Source organism: Eucyclogobius newberryi, unplaced genomic scaffold, assembly GCF_026437365.1.
Source record: "Eucyclogobius newberryi isolate DKJ021-1_F unplaced genomic scaffold, fEucNew1.0.hap1 SCAF_11, whole genome shotgun sequence".
NCBI lineage: Eukaryota > Metazoa > Chordata > Actinopteri > Gobiiformes > Gobiidae > Eucyclogobius > Eucyclogobius newberryi.
The window spans coordinates 35,521,861-35,542,191 of record NW_027315735.1 but is presented as its reverse complement, the minus strand read 5'-3'; the positions used below and the strand labels follow the sequence as shown (position 1 = coordinate 35,542,191).

Sequence of the window (20,331 nt, the reverse complement as noted above, 5' to 3'; positions counted from 1 at the left end):
TGTCACAGGCCCTTTATAGTCCTGTCACAGGCCCTTTAAGGTCCTGTCACGGGCCCTTTAAGGTCCTGTCACGGGCCCTTTAAGGTCCTGTCACGGGCCCTTTAAGGTCCTGTCACAGGCCCTTTAAGGTCCTGTCACGGGCCCTTTAAGGTCCTGTCACGGGCCCTTTATAGTCCTGTCACGGGCCCTTTATAGTCCTGGTGAAAGTGGTTCATTTGAATGTCACAAATGAAAACGCTGCAATCGTCACGTGTAAAGTCATAATCTTATTAAAGAGCATTTTTTCCAAGCTCAGTTGTTTGTTTGTTTGTTTGTTTGTTTGTTGTTCTCGCGTTGCTTGTTCTTCCTGGACTTACAAACGATCACGAGCAGAAGAACTGGACCAGTCGAGCGCCGGCAAAACACTCAAGTTATGAATAATCCAGAGAGTTTTAACTTTAACATCGACCACATTTAATTCAGGTCAAACCCACGTTCTAAGTCATTGTTGAGCGTGTAAACATTAGCATCTGAGCTAAATGCTAACTGACTTTAAGCAAAGCAGGGGCCCCCTCTACCTCAGAGCTTTAAAGGTCCTCATGAGCATTTGACTGGTTTGCTGAGGTCTCACGAGGCTGTTGTGGACCGAGGGGAGGTTGTACTTTCAGCCGTAAAGAAGAGATTTACTTTGACTCGTTTCTAAGACTTCTGCGGCGAAAACGTTGGACCCGGAAATGGCGACATGTGACTCTGAAGAAGACGAGTGAGCGAAGTGTGAAGAGCAAACGAGGTCGATCATGTTTAACACGGCTGAATGTCGGTCAAATGAGTCTAGTTTTTTTTGAAACATTAACAACAATTAACATGACGATAACAAATGATTTACTTTATCTCGCTAAACTAAACTGAAATATTCCACCTTCACCACATATTTACACAAAAAAGACAAAACAAATTAACATTGACACGTCACACAATAAAAAATAAAAACACCAGTATTTCCATGTGTTTTATTAAGCCATATATTTCTCTCAAATGTATGAAAACATTTTTATTATTATTATTTATTCATTATTTCAGTCGAGTTCAACATTTGTGAATTTACCTTTTGGATCTTTCATGCATCAGACTTTGGTGCTGCCTTTTCAAGCACAATGACATCTGTAACGTCTGTGGAGGGCGTCCATCACATCACATTAATGTTTCCCACTGGGGCATTAAACTCTTCTATCTTACATTTATTCAATTACAGACATTTTTATTGCTGAAACGTGAAAAACCTGCATTTTCCCTGTGACTGGACTGGACTCTCCACAGACCTGACCCGTAGCTTTGGCCGCACTGGTTTAAAGGACACATTAAGCCAGAGCGCTGCAGTCTCCTCGATGTGAATCATAATTAATAACTGTGTAATAACATGTGTAAAACATTGATGTTTCTCTGATGTCCAGACATAAAACACGAGGCTTTGGCAGGTTCACAGTGAGTTCCTTTATTAAGGCCCAAGTTTCAGACGCTCCAAAGACGCACATTACACAGATAATTAAATCATAATTACAAGCAAAATAAATGAAAAAAACAGGCTAAAAATATATATATAAATAATGACCTCAACGGTTATATTTTCCGTCACCTTTTCACCAAGTATTTGATCTGTGTAACTTTGAATGTTTAAATGTGAACGGCAGAAGAGGGTGGAACTCTGTCAGCAATAAATACATAAATAAATGAATTCTTTATTTAATAATTGTGTGTGTTTCAATCACGTTTCCAAATGTCGAAAACAGAAAAATAAACATCTTTTGATCATGAATTTTAAACGTTCAAAACCTGGATCTTTTTGCTGCTTTGCTCGCGCCTCGTTTCATTCACGTGTTCGGCCTCGTTTTGTGTCAATTCTCAAAGTCTGTTAAAGGAGGTCTTAAACACACAAATACAGAGACAAATACAGAGACAAATACAGGAAGTTCATTGAAAACAACAGTTTGAGCGTCACAGGATGAGGTCATGTGACACCAACTACAGCCCGTCAACTTTAAAGGACACATATTATGCACATATTTATCTTTCAATCCTGTTCTAACGTCGTTTCCTCGTCACAAACTCGGCTGGAGTCACATTTATGATGAGTCCTCTTCCTCCGAGCCTCAGAAACACTGCTGTTTTCAACTCCAGAAACCATCACGTTTGTTACGACTGCTGCTGAGACCCGGAAGTGAGAGGCCAGCGCCAAATGCATTGAAATCATGGATCTCTGTTGATCTTGAACTGTGTAATTCCCTCTGCAGCCAGGAGATGGCGCCAAACCTCAGCTTGTCACATCAGAGACACAAATGTAACTTATTTTGTTGAGTTCTAAAACATGAGATGCAAACTAAGGAGCATGTTTCAAGGCCGATAACGACACAAATAATGCATAATATTTGTCCTTTAACACAAAACAGACAGAATTCAATGTTAGAATTATCAACGGTTCAACTTTGTGCCAGTTTTTGTTTCATGTGGATTGAAACGCTCAATTCTACCATCAAAGTCTGTCTCCAGCGCCATTTTAAACTGCGGACCGTGACGTCACGGTGACATGGCGACTTCACCGCGACGTCACGGTGACGTCACGGTGACATGGCGACTTCACCGCGACGTCACGGTGACGTCACGGTGACATGGCGACTTCACCGCGACGTCACGGTGACGTCACGGTGACATGGCGACTTCACCGCGACGTCACGGTGACGTCACGGTGACATGGCGACTTCACCGCGACGTCACGGTGACGTCACGGTGACGTCAGCGTGAGCCCAGCCGGTTGTACGTCCGGGTTTCCGTTGGCGACACAGTGCTGTGGTCGGAACAACATTCACGTCGAGCCTAAAAACAGATGGATATTTTTGTAAACAGGAAATGATTATTGCACTTTCAGAATTCTGCGTTAAAATCATAATCAAGCGTAAATCACAAGCGGCGTTTCTTTAGGTCAGAAATATTGTCTCCCAAAATAAGATAGAGATTGTGTATATTTTTCATTGCTCATTACGTTTTATATAAGTTAAAATCATTCATTTTGCATCCGACCATGACAATGCTAACGTTTATGCTAACAATGCTAACGATGAAGATCACAGTGATTCTTTATATCATTTTGCAGAAACGTTCATAAAACATGCCGCCTAGAGGAGGCCGCGGCGCCGCCTAGAGGAGGCCGCGGCGCCTCCTAGAGGAGGCCGCGGCTAGGCGGCGCCGCCTTGAGGCCGTTCAGAGGAAGTCCATGTTGCGATTCATAATAACTCGTGCTTTTCGTTCCATCGTTCTGCATCAAAGTCAAACTGGGTCCAAGCGTTTGAAACGTCTTCATAGCTCCAAGAGGAAGTCAGGTTATCTTTTCAAAATAAAAGTCTTTACTAAGTTTTGTCACTATGACTCGCAGCCACAGATCCTCATAGTTCATCTTCACAGTGTTAGCGTCCACGTTTAGTAAAATACTCTGATATTTGTCTTTATAGCTCTTCTTAAAACCAAAATATACAGTTTTTTTCCTTTGATATTTCAGCGAAACATTTATTTTGAAGGTGCAAGATGTAACTTTTCTGGTGCGTGGGGTTAGCGACCGGCTAGTGCGGGGCGATTAGCGTGTGCAACTGGCGTCCGAGCTAAAGGCTAACATCCTCTTTTACACGTTACAAGTGAAGAGCAGAGTAACCGCATCCACCGTGAAAAAAACCCTTATGTCGTTTTTTTAATCACATTTTTTAAAGCCCCCGAGGCAACTGCAATCGTGATTTTGGGTTCTACAAAATGAAATAGAAGTGAAAAGCAGGTAGCGGACCCTCCACTCGAAACGTCACACAGTGTACTTGAACGGTTGGCGTGTTTTAAATCGATTATCGCCACATTGTGCGACGAAACGGCCGATATTTAGCCAAAACGATCATCCCGCGATCGTCGTTTCCGTCAGCAGTGACACCGAAACACCATGAGCACGATCCTCTTGTACTCCTTCCTGAAGTTATGGTTCAGAGCCCCGTAGACCACGGCGTTCAGGCAGCTGTTGAAGTACGCCATGAAGTAGCTCGCCGTGAAGAGCCACCCGGGTATCGCCGTGCCCAGCCGCGGGTCCAGCGCCACCGCCAGGCCGATGAGGTTCAGCGGCGCCCAGCACACGGCGAAGAGCACGAACACCACGAACATGGTCAGGAAGTTCCTCAAGTCGTGCGGCTTGATCCTCCGCTCGCTCGTGTCGGGCTTGACGCGGCGGCGCACCTGGATGACCAGGATCCAGATGCGCAGGTAGCAGTAGCTGACGATGGCGATGGGCACGACGAAGTGCACGACCACGACGGTGATGGTGTAGAGCGAGCTGACGGACTGGGCGAACGTGCAGGAGTAGACGCGCGGGTCGTACTGCAGCGACTCCACGAACCAGTTGGGCACGATGGCCAGCACGGTGAGCGCCCACACCAGCACCACGTAGCACGCCGTGTTGGCATTGGAGAAGAGCCGGTCGTACGCGAGGCTGTGGCAGATGTAGCAGTAGCGGTTGATGGCGATGCCCGTGATGTTGAAGATGGAGCCGATGACGCTCAGGCCCATCAGGAAGCCGCTGACCTGGCAGTGGAGGTAGCCCGCCGTCCAGCCGTCGTTGAAGATGGCCGAGAGGACCAGCGGGTACGGGTAGAGCGCCACCACCAGGTCGGCCAGCGCCAGGCTCACCACGAAGGCGTTTCCTGCGAGAAAAGACGGAGAAGATTTACTTACTGGCATCTCATTTACAACTTAAAATGATGTATCGACTGAAAGGACACGTGGCAGGCGTTCCCTCGTCAGGATTTGGTGTTAGCGCTCCATCTACCACAAGGAAATACACAAAAGCTAGCTCGGCCTGATGCGCACGCTCAAGCAAGCGCGTAGTTGTGATGAAACGTAACGTGACAAAAACATCTGTGAATTTTGAAACCGCCTCGGGATCCCACCGGAGGAGTTGGAGGAAGTGTCTGGGGGAGAGGGAAGTCTGGGAGTTCCTGCTTGGACTGCTGCCCCCGCGACCCGGCCCCCGGATAAGCAGAAGTGAATATAACTCCTGTAAAGACCCTTCCAGTGCACTCTACAGGACCGTACGTTAGCTTCAGTGCGTTTTCAATGTAGCCGTTAGCGTTAGCCTCCGAGCTGCACAAACAATGAAAAACCAGGGCTGTTTTGGCGCCTGGCGACCGCTCGACCGCACGACCGCACGACCGCACGACCGCACGACCGCACGACCACTCGACCGCACGACCACTCGACCGCTCGACCGCACGACCGCACGACCGCTCGACCGCACGACCGCTCGACCACTCGACCGCACGACCACTCGACCGCACGACCACTCGACCGCACGACCACTCGACCACTCGACCACTCGACCACTCGACCACTCGACCACTCGACCGCACGACCACTCGACCGCTCGACCACTCGACCGCACGACCACTCGACCACACGACCACTCGACCGCTCGACCACTCGACCACTCGACCACTCGACCACTCGACCGCACGACCACTCGACCGCTCGACCACTCGACCGCACGACCACTCGACCACACGACCACTCGACCACTCGACCACACGTAAGGAGCCGTGATAGAAAACATTATCACGTGTAGAAGTGTTCAGAATAGTTGATCAACATAGTGATTAGCATGGACGTTAGCATAAAAGCTAACGGCCGTGTAATGCAAATCTCTCAAATCTAACGTTATGACGGGAAACAACAGTCTGAACCGGGCATGCACAATGTCACTTAGCGACCGAACAGACAATGAAACTGGAACTATCTTTCAGTATCTGTCGCTACCTCCTCCTCGTCACCTCCTCCTCGTCACCTCCTCCTCGTCACCTCCTCCTCGTCACCTCCTCCTCGTCACCTCCTCCTCGTTACTTCCTCGTCACCTCCTCCTCGTCACCTCCTCCTCGTCACCTCCTCCTCGTCACCTCCTCCTCGTCACCTCCTCCTCGTCACCTCCTCCTCGTTACTTCCTCGTCACCTCCTCCTCGTCACCTCCTCCTCGTCACCTCCTCCTCGTTACTTCCTCGTCACCTCCTCCTCGTCACCTCCTCCTCGTCACCTCCTCCTCGTCACCTCCTCCTCGTCACCTCCTCCTCGTCACCTCCTCCTCGTCACCTCCTCCTCGTTACTTCCTCGTCACCTCCTCCTCGTCACCTCCTCCTCGTCACCTCCTCCTCGTCACCTCCTCCTCGTCACCTCCTCCTCGTTACTTCCTCGTCACCTCCTCCTCGTCACCTCCTCCTCGTCACCTCCTCCTCGTTACTTCCTCGTCACCTCCTCCTCGTCACCTCCTCCTCGTCACCTCCTCCTCGTTACTTCCTCGTTACCTCCTCCTTGTTACCTCCTCATCCTCGTTTCCTTTCCTTCTCCTCGTCACCTCCTCCTCGTTACTTCCTCGTTACCTCCTCCTTGTTACCTCCTCATCCTCGTTTCCTTTCCTTCTCCTTGTTACCTCCTCCTCGTTACTTCCTCGTTTCCTCCTCCTTGTTACCTCCTCATCGTTACTTCCTCGTTACCTCCTCCTCGTTACTTCCTCGTTTCCTCCTCCTTGTTACCTCCTCATCGTTACTTCCTCGTTACCTCCTCCTCGTTACTTCCTCGTTTCCTCCTCCTCGTTACCTCCCCCTCGTTACCTCCTCATCGTCCTCGTTTCCTCCTCCTCGTTACCCCCTCCTCCTCGTTACCTCCCCCTCGTTACTTCCTCATCGTCCTCGTTTCCTCCTCCTCGTTACCCCCTCCTCCTCGTTACCTCCTCCTCGTTACTTCCTCGTTTCCTCCTCCTCGTTACCTCCTCCTCCTCGTTACCTCCTCCTTGTTACCTCCTTTTGTTAACTCCTCCTTGTTACTTCCTCGTTACCTTCTCGTTACCTCCTCCTCCTCGTTTCCTCCTCCTCGTTACCTCCTCCTTCTCGTTACCTCCTCGTTACCTCCTCCTCCTCGTTTCCTCCTCCTCCTCGTTTCCTCCTCCTCGTTACCTCCTCCTCCTCGTTACCTCCTCCTCCTCATTACCTCCTTGTTACCTCCTCCTCCTCGTTTCCTCCTCCTCGTTACCTCCTCCTCCTCGTTAACTCCTCCTCCTCGTTACCTCCTCCTCCTCGTTTCCTCCTCCTCGTTACCTCCTCCTCCTCGTTACCTCCTCCTCCTCCTCGTTACTTCCTCATTACCTCCTCTTCACTTTCATGACCCAGAGTTGTTGATTTGCCGTCTCCAGTCGCACTCGGCTCAGATCCTTTAACCGCCGCTCGATTCTCATTAGGTCGCTGCCCTTTCACCACCAAACGCTCCAATCACAGGGCAGCGTGTTAATCAAGAGGTCGTGGGTTCAATTCCCCGTCACTCATTACGGCCGGACGTCGCCCGGACTCAGATCGTCTCGTTAGAGCGATTAAAGCCTGAAAAGACTGAAGTGAAGAGGAAACGATTTGATCTGGTTTAAATTAAAGCTTCGGGGAAACGATGTTCATTTCATAGGACTAAACCAGGACTAAACCAGGACTAAACCAGGACTAAACCTGGACTAAACCAGGACTAAACCAGGACTAAACCAGGACTAAACCTGGACTAAACCAGGACTAAACCAGGACTAAACCAGGACTAAACCTGGACTAAACCTGGACTAAACCAGGATTAAACCAGGACTAAACCAGGACTAAACTAGGACTAAACCAGGACTAAACCTGGACTAAACCAGGACTAAACTCGGACTAAACTAGGACTAAACCAGGACTAAACCTGGACTAAACCAGGACTAAAACTAAACCAGGACTAAACCAGGACTAAACCAGGACTAAACCTGGACTAAACCTGGACTAAACCAGGATTAAACCAGGACTAAACCAGGACTAAACCAGGACTAAACCAGGACTAAACCTGGACTAAACCAGGACTAAAACTAAACCAGGACTAAACCAGGACTAAACCAGGACTAAACCAGGACTAAACCAGGACTAAACCTGGACTAAACCAGGACTAAACCAGGACTAAACCAGGAATAAACCTGGACTAAACCTGGACTAAACCTGGACTAAACCAGGACTAAACCAGGACTAAACCAGGACTAAACCAGGACTAAACCTGGACTAAACCTGGACTAAACCAGGACTAAACCAGGACTAAACCTGGACTAAACCAGGACTAAACCAGGACTAAACCAGGACTAAACCAGGACTAAACTCGGACTAAACTAGGACTAAACCAGGACTAAACCAGGACTAAACCAGGACTAAAACTAAACCAGGACTAAACCAGGACTAAACCTGGACTAAACCTGGACTAAACCAGGATTAAACCAGGACTAAACCAGGACTAAACCAGGACTAAACCAGGACTAAACCTGGACTAAACCAGGACTAAAACTAAACCAGGACTAAACCAGGACTAAACCAGGACTAAACCAGGACTAAACCTGGACTAAACCAGGACTAAACCAGGACTAAACCAGGAATAAACCAGGACTAAACCTGGACTAAACCAGGACTAAACCAGGACTAAACCAGGACTAAACCAGGACTAAACCAGGACTAAACCTGGACTACACCAGGACTAAACCTGGAGATTGATTCAATTTATTTTTGTAACGCCTAAAATCAGTGTTACAGTTTCCTCTGAGGGCGACAGTGAAAAACAGATTAAACCGTGTCCAAAGGGACGAGGGGCGATGTCCCAGAGTCCTCTGTCCTTAGACCGTCCTCCTTAGACCGTCCTCCTTAGACCGTCCTCCTTAGACCGTCCTCCTTAGACCGTCCTCCTTGGACCGTCCTCCTTAGACCGTCCTCCTTGGACCGTCCTCCTTAGACCGTCCTCCTTAGACCGTCCTCCTTAGACCGTCCTCCTTAGACCGTCCTCCTTGGACCGTCCTCCTTAGACCGTCCTCCTTAGACCGTCCTCCTTGGACCGTCCTCCTTAGACCGTCCTCCTTAGACCGTCCTCCTTAGACCGTCCTCCTTGGACCGTCCTCCTTAGACCGTCCTCCTTAGACCGTCCTCCTTAGACCGTCCTCCTTGGACCGTCCTCCTTAGACCGTCCTCCTTAGACCGTCCTCCTTAGACCGTCCTCCTTGGACCGTCCTCCTTGGACCGTCCTCCTTAGACCGTCCTCCTTAGACCGTCCTCCTTAGACCGTCCTTCTCCAGCAGGAAAAACTACAAAAAACCTCATCGATTCTGCAGAAATATGCCATGTTTTTCAGTCCCTCATAATCGTCCAAATTATCTTTGACAAAGGCGGCTTGTGATTGGCCGATCCACTTTTCGATCGCGCCCATCGGAACTTCCGCGGACGAAAACGGTGAACGGACTCGTTTAGCTTGAGTAGAAATACCGCGACTTACACGATGTTAATGCTTCTGATTTAAAATGTGTCCTTCAATCTGTCGGTTAAAACGTAAATTACAAATCGTTTCACGCGTTTGTCGTCGTCAGAAAAATCACAAATCGTAAATAAATAAATGAGCGGCGCTGTTTTTATCTGAAAAAGAAGGGCTAGCGCTTCACGGGAAGGTTGCGTGTTCGACTCCCGGTCCGGGCCTCTCCGTGTGGAGTTTGCGTGTTTCTCGCTCCGAAATAAATTCCCGCGCCCGAGCTTTCCCCGCCTCGTCGAGCGCATTATCTTCATCTAATCTCGCGCAAACAGGAGACGACTTCGCTAATTACGCCGTCACCAAGACAAACGATGAAGACGCACGATCTGCTCCTCCATGACTTTCTAACGCGCTCTATCCATCGGATCGGACGTCGGCTCAGGGGCCCGGACGTCGGCTCAGGGGCCCGGACGTACTTGACGACTTTCACGACCCAAAAACTTAGGAAGGACTAAAAGGACCTAAAGGAGTCGACCAGGTCAAACTCAGGCCGAAGATTATTATAAATGTGAAATCGCATCCGAATCTCACGTTAAAAAATGTGTAAAATCACGTTATTTACTTCAATGTTAAAAAGTAAATCTAAAAAGTGTAACTGACTCCTTCTGTTTGTCATGATACTTGTCCTACAGTACACAGTGTAGTACACAGTGTATTACACAGTGTAGTACACAGTGTAGTACACAGTGTAGTATACAGTGTAGTACACAGTGTAGTACACAGTGTAGTACACAGTGTAGTACACAGTGTAGTACACAGTGTAGTATAGTATACAATGTAGTACACAGTGTAGTACACAGTGTAGTGCACAGTGTAGTACACAGTGTAGTACACAGTGTAGTATAGTATACAATGTAGTACACAGTGTAGTACACAGTGTAGTATAGTATACAGTGTAGTACACAGTGTAGTACACAGTGTAGTACACAGTGTAGTATAGTATACAATGTAGTACACAGTGTAGTACACAGTGTAGTATAGTATACAATGTAGTACACAGTGTAGTACACAGTGTAGTATAGTATACAGTGTAGTACACAGTGTAGTACACAGTGTAGTACACAGTGTAGTATAGTATACAGTGTAGTACACAGTGTAGTATAGTACACAGTGTAGTACACAGTGTAGTACACAGTGTAGTATAGTATACAGTGTAGTACACAGTGTAGTACACAGTGTAGTATAGTATACAGTGTAGTACACAGTGTAGTACACAGTGTAGTACACAGTGTAGTACACAGTGTAGTGTAGTACACAGTGTAGTACACAGTGTAGTATAGTATACAGTGTAGTACACAGTGTAGTACACAGTGTAGTATAGTATACAGTGTAGTACACAGTGTAGTACACAGTGTAGTATAGTATACAGTGTAGTACACAGTGTAGTACACAGTGTAGTATAGTATACAGTGTAGTACACAGTGTAATACACAGTGTAGTATAGTATACAGTGTAGTACACAGTGTAGTACACAGTGTAGTATAGTATACAGTGTAGTACACAGTGTAGTACACAGTGTAGTATAGTATACAGTACATGAACTAGATCTGAATGAAAATAACATCTTTGGGAAGTTGAGAATCCCTGGGTAACATCTGTGCTTATGACCTGGAAAGAGCTGATCAAAAATACAGATTCTAGATTGTAAAAGAAAGTCACATGAAAAATAGTGGGAGAAACAGGACTTTTATAGATATTTACAAATAAGGAGTTATTATAACCAAGAAATCAAACTAATATAGCCCTCTGACAGAGATATGTATTACGGCTTATGAATTCAGAACCAAACGGCAAAAATCAAATCACCAACTAAACATTAACAAAATCTGGTTTAATCCAAAATCTTTCAAATTTGACCATTTCCAAATCCAAGCCTGAATGACATTTTTTCCATTTGCCTGATGTCTGTTCCGATGTCAGTCCAGTCCTTGGTCATCGGTTTGTGTCGTCCGCTCCTTTGTGACGGACTTATTTCTTGTTGCCAAAAGTACATTCCAAAGTATCCATTTCTTGTGTCTGTGGCTGGAGTTTTAAGGCCCAAGTTCAACGTTTTAAAATTGAGCGGGAAAAATCAGACCTAATCAAATCCAAATGATATAAATGCAATGTTAATCTGATAAACATGATACTAAATATATTAAAAATAAAAAGGAAAGGTAATTTTGTTTTGACTGATAAAGATGTATGTACTTCACAATGGACCACAAAATACACAAAATCACATGTTTGGAAATAAGACTTGATTTTAGAACTTTGAACTTGGGCCTTAAAACTCCCTTTGTGAGCGCTAGCAACAAGCTAGTGTTAGCAACAAGCTAGCCAGATATAAACCCATTCTTCCTCCTTTCAGGAATTTAAACGTCAGATTGAAACGCAAAAAGCACGACATTCAGAGGGTGAATCCCAACGCCAACCGCTCAAATGAAAAACTGTACATTACGTTTGTCCTTGTGTGAGGCATTGTGGGTGATTCTCTTCATAAATCTTAAGTACAACCTGAAATATCTATTATTGTCTTTGAACGCTGCATTTACAGCGTCTCCACAACACATTTCATTTTATCCCCGAACGCAGAGGTGAACGTCATAAATACGTCACATGACCTTATTTTGGTGTGTTTATATTCTGTGGATAAACCATTTTAGTCATAAATCACAAATGTCAGAGCTTTCCTCATCTGCACTGTACTTACACTTACATACTGTGTATTTACGTGAGCGTTTGTGTTCTGGAGCCTTATTTAAAGGAACAGTGTGTCACTTTCTGCACAATTCTGCTTCTGTCTCCAAAGCTAAAGATGAGTTTTATTCTGTACTGTTACTTTTTATACCATCAAACCGACTAAAAGAAAAAAATAAAGTTAAAATGTTAAAATGTTACTCGAGAAAAAGAGGGTCATTTTATTTTGGCACACGCACACGCACACACAGACACAGACACAGACACACACACACACACAGTGTTTTTTACTGTGACTTGAGTGATTTCTTGGACTTTTTTGAACTTCTACTTTAACAATCTCTGTTATTACTCTTATTTGAGCTACTTCACCAGGTGTTGGTGGTGCAAATTGGCAGCCACACCCCAATCAGTCTGCCCTGAAGGGGTCTCAGTCTGCCCTGGAGGGGTCTCAGTCTGCCCTGGAGGGGTCTCAGTCTGCCCTGGAGGGGTCTCAGTCTGCCCTGGAGGGGTCTCAGTCTGCCCTGGAGGGGTCTCAGTCTGCCCTGGAGGGGTCTCAGTCTCCAATGGGGGTGGTCTCTGTGTCCAGCTGAAGCCCTTAGCGTCTTCTCTCTGGGTTTAATCAAAGAGAAGGACGGCCGCTCTGGTCCAAAGCGTTGTAACTCAGGTCCGGTTCTGTAGCTGAGTGTTGTAACTCAGGTCCAGAGCGCTGAGGTCCAGAGCGCTGAGGTCCAGAGCGCTGAGGTCCAGAGCGCTGAGGTCCAGAGCGCTGAGGTGCAGAGCGCTGAGGTCCAGAGCGTTGTAGCTCAGAACTTTCAAACTGGCTTTAACTCTCAATCGTAATGTTCCTGTTTGATAAATGTGGTTTATTAACACATTTAGATCAAACATTGAGTCCATTTAACTGGGGAATAAAGTAATTTAAGAACGTTGTCTTTGAGAGACGCTGCAGTTCTCCCACGGGGGGCGGGTCTTTGGAGTCGTTTGGGGGGATGACTGTATCAGGGGGGCTCCGAGGGGGAGGGGCCACAGCATAAACTCTTTGTTCTGCCGCAGTGACGTGTTTATCACTTTTCTTTTGAATGATGAAAGATAATGTCTTTTAAAGACACTACACCTCCATCCTCTTATCTCTCCCTCTCCTTGTCCACCTCTTTATCCTCCTCTCTTTCTCTCTCCATCTGTCCTCGTCTCCTTCTCTTTTCAGCAGGTGATGGACTGACGCGTGTCACTTTTTATCGCATCACTGACTTCCTGCATCACCACACGCCGCATCACTCACACCTGAGACCTTTCTAAACCGTGACACGAAAGCATCACTTTACATCTGTGCACATGCTCCAAAATGACTTCAAAAAGAAAAGAAAAGAGCTGAATGTGACGCTGCTGCTGAACCCTGACACTCACAATCAGAATCACAATCAGAATCACAATCAGAATCACAATCAGAAAAAGGTTTATCACATTGTCAATGAACAGAATTCACAAACAGAGGAACTTGTCCTGGTGATTCAGTGCAACAACAAACACTGAACAATGATAAAACAACCTCAGTCAAGTCAAAAAGAAAAAAACAATTAAAATCTACTGTAGGATGAAAAAAAAAAAAATAGGATTACTATGTACACAAAACTAATAATTACATTTACATTTGTTGTGCAGAAAGTGAACAGTGAATGATTAAATATGGTTAAAGTGACAGTGTTTTATAGTGTTCATGAGTCCAACGGCAGAGGGAAAGAAACTGTTCTTGTGACGGGAGGTTCTGGTCCGGATGGACCGGAGCCTCCTGCCTGAGGGGAGTGGCCTCCTGCCTGAGGGGAGTGGCCTCCTGCCTGAGGGGAGTGGCCTCCTGCCTGAGGGGAGTGGCCTCCTGCCTGAGGGGAGTGGCTCAAATAGTCCATGTCCAGGGTGAGAAGGGTCGGCTGTGATCCGACCTGCTCGTCCCAGAGTCCTGCAGATGTTCAGGTCCTGCAGAGATGGAAGTCTGCAGCCGATCACCTTCTCAGCAGAGGGCGCTGTAGTCTCTGTTTGTCCCTGGCTGTGGCTCCAGCGCACCACACGTGATGGAGGAGGTGATGGAGGAGGTGATGGAGGAGGTGATGGAGGAGGTGAGGATGGACTCAATGATGGCCGTGTAGATCTGCACCATCATCTCCGCTGGCAGCTTCACTTTCCTCAGCTGCTGCAGGAAGTACATCCTCTGCTGGGCCTTCTTGATGAGGAGCTGATGGTGGCTCACACTTGAGGTCCTGGGTGATGGTGGGGCCCCACTTGAGGTCCTGGTGATGGTGGGGCCCCACTTGAGGTCCTGGTGATGGTGGGGCCCCACTTGAGGTCCTGGTGATGGTGGGGCCCCACTTGAGGTCGTGGGTGATGGTGGGGCCTCACTTGAGGTCCTGGGTGATGGTGGGGCCCCACTTGAGGTCCTGGGTGATGGTGGGGCCCCACTTGAGGTCCTGGGTGATGGTGGGGCCCCACTTGAGGTCCTGGTGATGGTGGGGCCCCACTTGAGGTCCTGGTGATGGTGGGGCCCCACTTGAGGTCCTGGTGATGGTGGGGCCCCACTTGAGGTCCTGGGTGATGGTGGGGCCTCACCTGAGGTCCAGGGTGATGGTGGGGCCCCACTTGAGGTCCTGGGTGATGGTGGGGCCCCACTTGAGGTCCTGGGTGATGGTGGGGCCCCACTTGAGGTCCTGGTGATGGTGGGGCCCCACTTGAGGTCCTGGTGATGGTGGGGCCCCACTTGAGGTCCTGGTGATGGTGGTGCCGAGGAGGAGGAGGTGCCACAACTCTGTAAAACTTAATTAGTTTAACGGAGGCGTGGCTGGAGGTGCAGCAGTTTGTCACAGGGAGAAGAGCAGGGGAGAAAGTACACAGCCCTGTGGAGCTCCTGTGCTGATGTCCTCCTGCAGCTGATGTCCTCCTGCAGCTCATGTCCTCCTGCAGCTCATGTCCTCCTGCGGCTCATGTCCTCCTGCAGCTCATGTCCTCCTGCAGCTGATGTCCTCCTGCAGCTGATGTCCTCCTGCAGCTGATGTCCTCCTGCGGCTGATGTCCTCCTGCGGCTCATGTCCTCCTGCGGCTCATGTCCTCCTGCGGCTCATGTCCTCCTGCGGCTCATGTCCTCCTGCAGCTGATGTCCTCCTGCGGCTCATGTCCTCCTGCGGCTCATGTCCTCCTGCGGCTCATGTCCTCCTGCGGCTCATGTCCTCCTGCAGCTGATGTCCTCCTGCAGCTCATGTCCTCCTGCAGCTCATGTCCTCCTGCGGCTCATGTCCTCCTGCGGCTCATGTCCTCCTGCGGCTCATGTCCTCCTGCGGCTCATGTCCTCCTGCAGCTCATGTCCTCCTGCGGCTGATGTCCTCCTGAAGCTCATGTCCTCCTGCAGCTCATGTCCTCCTGCAGCTCATGTCCTCCTGCGGCTGATGTCTTCCTGCAGCTCATGTCCTCCTGCGGCTGATGTCCTCCTGCAGCTCATGTCTTCCTGCAGCTCATTTCCTCCTGCAGCTGATGTCCTTCTGCAGCTCATGTCCTCCTGCAGCTCATGTCCTCCTGCAGCTCATGTCCTCCTGCAGCTCATGTCTTCCTGCAGCTCATGTCCTCCTGAAGCTCATGTCCTCCTGCAGCTCATGTTCTCCTGCAGCTCATGTCCTCCTGCAGCTCATGTCCTCCTGAAGCTCATGTCCTCCTGCAGCTGATGTCCTCCTGCAGCTCATGTCCTCCTGCAGCTCATGTCCTCCTGCAGCTCATGTCCTCCTGCAGCTGATGTTCTCCTGGAGCTCATGTCCTCCTGCAGCTCATGTCCTCCTGCAGCTCATGTCCTCCTGCAGCTCATGTCCTCCTGCAGCTGATGTTCTCCTGGAGCTCATGTCCTCCTGCAGCTCATGTCCTCCTGCAGCTCATGTCCTCCTGCAGCTCATGTCCTCCTGCAGCTCATGTCCTCCTGCAGCTGATGTTCTCCTGCAGCTCATGTCCTCCTGCAGCTCATGTCCTCCTGGAGCTCATGTCCTCCTGCAGCTCATGTCTTCCTGCAGCTCATGTCCTCCTGAAGCTCATGTCCTCCTGCAGCTCATGTTCTCCTGGAGCTCATGTCCTCCTGCAGCTCATGTCCTCCTGCAGCTCATGTCCTCCTGAAGCTCATGTCCTCCTGAAGCTCATGTCCTCCTGTAGCTGATGTCCTCCTGCAGCTCATGTCCTCCTGAAGCTCATGTCCTCCTGCAGCTGATGTCCTCCTGCAGCTCATGTCCTCCTGCAGCTCATGTCCTCCTGCAGCTCATGTCCTCCTGCAGCTGATGTTCTCCTGCAGCTCATGTCCTCCTGCAGCTCATGTCCTCCTACAGCTCATGTCCTCAGCAGAAAGAGCCGGAATGTGTGAGTCGCTCCATTTGTCAAATCATAATCATTGTTATCGAAGAACGACTTTATGGACTCTTATTTCACCTTTTGAACCCCAAACCTGGGAACAAATCCAACCCCCAAAACATGTCAATGTTACGAGAAAACAAGTGCGTTTTGATTCCTGGAGACGCTGACATCATCAACTCATGAATATTCATGAACAAGAGCTCACTGTCAACACTTCACCAGAGTCTGTGTTGGAGTCAGTCTGTGGGAGCAGACCATCAGGTGTTCAGAAGGACAGACAGGTCAGAAGGACAGAGCGGTCAGGAGCACAGGGCGGTCAGAAGGAGAGACAGGTCAGAAGGACAGAGCGGTCAGGAGGACAGAGCGGTCAGGAGGAGAGACAGGTCAGGAGGACAGACAGGTCAGAAGAACAGACAGGTCAGAAGGACAGAGCGGTCAGAAGGACAGACAGGTCAGGAGGACAGAGCGGTCAGGAGGACAGAGCGGTCAGAAGGACAGACAGGTCAGGAGGACAGACAGGTCAGAAGGACAGACAGGTCACGAGGACAGAGCGGTCAGGAGGACAGAGCGGTCAGAAGGACAGACAGGTCAGGAGGACAGACAGGTCAGGAGGACAGAGTGGTCAGGAGGAAAGAGCGGTCAGGAGGACAGAGCGGTCAGAAGGACAGACAGGTCAGAAGGACAGAGCGGTCAGAAGAACAGACAGGTCAGGAGGACAGACAGGTCAGAAGGACAGACTAGTTGAAGGACAGACAGGTCAGAAGGACAGAGCGGTCAGAAGGACAGACAGGTCAGAAGGACAGAGCGGTCAGAAGGACAGACAGGTCAGGAGGACAGAGCGGTCAGAAGAACAGACAGGTCAGGAGGACAGACAGGTCAGGAGGACAGAGTGGTCAGGAGGACAGAGCGGTCAGAAGGACAGACAGGTCAGGAGGACAGACAGGTCACGAGGACAGAGCGGTCAGGAGGACAGAGCGGTCAGAAGGACAGACAGGTCAGGAGGACAGACAGGTCAGGAGGACAGAGTGGTCAGACAGGTCAGGAGGACAGAGCGGTCAGAAGGACAGACAGGTCAGGAGGACAGACAGGTCAGGAGGACAGACAGGTCAGGAGGACAGACAGGTCAGGAGGAAAGAGTGGTCAGGAGGACAGACAGGTCAGGAGGACAGAGCGGTCAGAAGGACAGACAGGTCAGGAGGACAGACAGGTCAGGAGGACAGACAGGTCAGAAGGACAGACAGGTCAGGAGGACAGAGCGGTCAGAAGGACAGACAGGTCAGGAGGACAGACAGGTCAGGAGGACAGACAGGTCAGAAGGACAGACAGGTCAGAAGAACAGACAGGTCAGAAGGACAGACCAGTTGAAGGACAGACATGTCAGAAGGGCAGACAGGTCAGGAGGACAGACAGGTCAGAAGAACAGACAGGTCAGAAGGACAGACCAGTTGAAGGACAGACATGTCAGAAGGACAGACAGGTCAGGAGCACAGGGCGGTCAGAAGGAGAGACAGGTCAGGAGGACAGACAGGTCAGAAGAACAGAGCGGTCAGGAGGACAGAGCGGTCAGGAGGACAGAGCGGTCAGAAGGACAGACAGGTCAGGAGGACAGATAGGTCAGGAGGACAGAGCGGTCAGAAGGACAGACAGGTCAGAAGGACAGACAGGTCAGGAGGACAGAGCGGTCAGGAGGACAGAGCGGTCAGAAGGACAGACAGGTCAGAAGGACAGACAGGTCAGGAGGACAGACAGGTCAGGAGGACAGACAGGTCAGAAGGACAGACAGGTCAGGAGGACAGAGCGGTCAGAAGGACAGACAGGTCAGGAGGACAGACAGGTCAGGAGGACAGACAGGTCAGAAGGACAGACAGGTCAGGAGGACAGAGCGGTCAGAAGGACAGACAGGTCAGGAGGACAGACAGGTCAGAAGGACAGACAGGTCAGGAGGACAGAGCGGTCAGAAGGACAGACAGGTCAGGAGGACAGACAGGTCAGGAGGACAGACAGGTCAGAAGGACAGACAGGTCAGGAGGACAGAGCGGTCAGAAGGACAGACAGGTCAGGAGGACAGAGCGGTCAGAAGGACAGACAGGTCAGGAGGACAGACAGGTCAGAAGGACAGACAGGTCAGGAGGACAGAGCGGTCAGAAGGACAGACAGGTCAGGAGGACAGAGCGGTCAGAAGGACAGACAGGTCAGGAGGACAGACAGGTCAGAAGGACAGACAGGTCAGGAGGACAGAGCGGTCAGACTCATTACCTGCTTTCCTGAGCTTGCGGTTCCTGAACACCGACACGATGACGAGCAGGTTCCCGATGACGTCCACGACGATGGTGGTGATGAGGACGGCGGCGAGAAGCGTCACGGCCCAGGGGAGGCGTGGCCCGTCTTGCTCCGCCTCTGCCACGCCCGTGCTCACGTTACGCAGCGGCAGCACGTCCGGCGGCGCCAGCGTGGGCGTGGCCTCGGCCAGCGCGTGCTCATGACCCTCCAGGGACATCAGCTGCGGCAGGTGCAGCTGCGGCAGGTGCCTGGAGGTCCACATGAAGCATACGGGGACCAGGTCGTGACCGGGCGACGCTGAGCCAGACTGTGCCATGTGGGGCAGAAGTGAGAGAGGTTTAGTTTAGAGCAAATGTGAAGATGTGAAACTATCATTCAGCAAGTACAAGTACAAGTACAAGTACAAGTACAAGTACACGTACACGTACAGGTACAGGTACAGGTACAGGTACAGGTACAGGTACAGGTACAGGTACAGGTACAGGTACACGTACAGGTACAGGTACAGGTACAGGTACAGGTACAAGTACAAGTACAAGTACACGTACACGTACAGGTACAGGTACAGGTACAGGTACAGGTACAGGTACAGGTACAGGTACAGGTACAGGTACAGGTACAGGTACAGAGGAGAAAACGAAATGAAACAAAAACAAACCCGAAGTAAATGTGCGACACTTAAAGCGCCCCCTACAGGTCAGACAACTCGACTCAAACTAAAATGCAGTTAAAATAAATATATTTGAAATTTAGCTAAAAATTATAAAAATATTATCAAAGAATAGCACATTTTTAGGTTAATACTTCCTGTTTGTAATTGATGAGATCACACGAGGAAATTACCCAGCAAACACTGGGCCAAAACTCATCTAATGTCACAATTATCTTATCTATCTTATCTTATCTTATCAGCAGCGGAGCCCGGTTCCAAAGATGACCAATGTGTGAATATCTCATGTCACGTCGGGGGCCCCTGCGGTCATGCAGGCGCGGCCCCGAGTATGGACAATTTACATTGTCTTTTAAATTTCGTTGCCCGAAAAGTGCAAAACATGAATCAATCCAAACAGAACGCTGAGGAAACACTTTTGTAACGTTATTAAACTCATTTGGCATCAGCTCCTGTAGGTGTGGCCTGCTGGAGCAGCAGCATCACAGAGAGGGAGAGGAAGAGGCTGGACAGAGTCATCGAGAAGTCCAGCTCCGTCCTGGGCTGTGCTCTGGACTCGGTGCAGGAGGTGGGGGACAGGAGGGTCCTGGCTAGATTCACATCTATGCTGGACCATGAGTCTCACCCCCTGCAGGACACTCTGTCCCCTGCAGGACACTCTGTCCCCTGCAGGACACTCTGTCCGCTCTGGAGATCAGCTTCAGTGACAGACTGATCCACCCTCGCTGTGTGAAGGAAAGGTTTCGCAGGTCTTTCCTTCTGCTGCTGTCAGACTTTATAACAAACACTGCCCTGAACATGTGCAATACTGAATTAACCATGTGCAATACCTGTAAATAAGAGTGTTCTATTTTGTTTTTTATACGGTTTACTTACCTGCTAATAGTATTACCTAGTCTTGTGCTAGCTATTTTTACTTTATTTTTATTTTATTCTATTATCATTATTTTATTATT

The 20,331-nt window shown here is 49.4% G+C and overlaps 1 protein-coding gene across 1 annotated transcript; it reads right to left on the bottom strand.

The window, feature by feature from the left end:
* Window positions 1-3,923: 3,923 nt before the first annotated feature.
* On the bottom strand, window positions 3,924-19,021 carry mtnr1al (melatonin receptor type 1A like). The gene is made up of 2 exons (XM_072432582.1): window positions 18,682-19,021; window positions 3,924-4,700 (listed from the first exon to the last, which is right to left on the bottom strand). Exons 1-2 carry the CDS (start codon window positions 19,019-19,021, stop codon window positions 3,928-3,930), a joined length of 1,113 nt encoding a protein of 370 aa, XP_072288683.1. The 3' UTR covers window positions 3,924-3,927.
* Window positions 19,022-20,331: the final 1,310 nt, after the last annotated feature.

Coding starts and splice junctions, on each gene's coding strand:
- mtnr1al (XM_072432582.1), bottom strand. CDS start 19,021: ATGGCACAGTCTGGCTCAGCGTCGCCCGGTCACGACCTGGTCCCCGTA. Junction 4,701..18,681: donor CCGCAAGCTCAGGAAAGCAG/GTAATGAGTCTG, acceptor CTTTTCTCGCAG/GAAACGCCTTCGTGGTGAGC.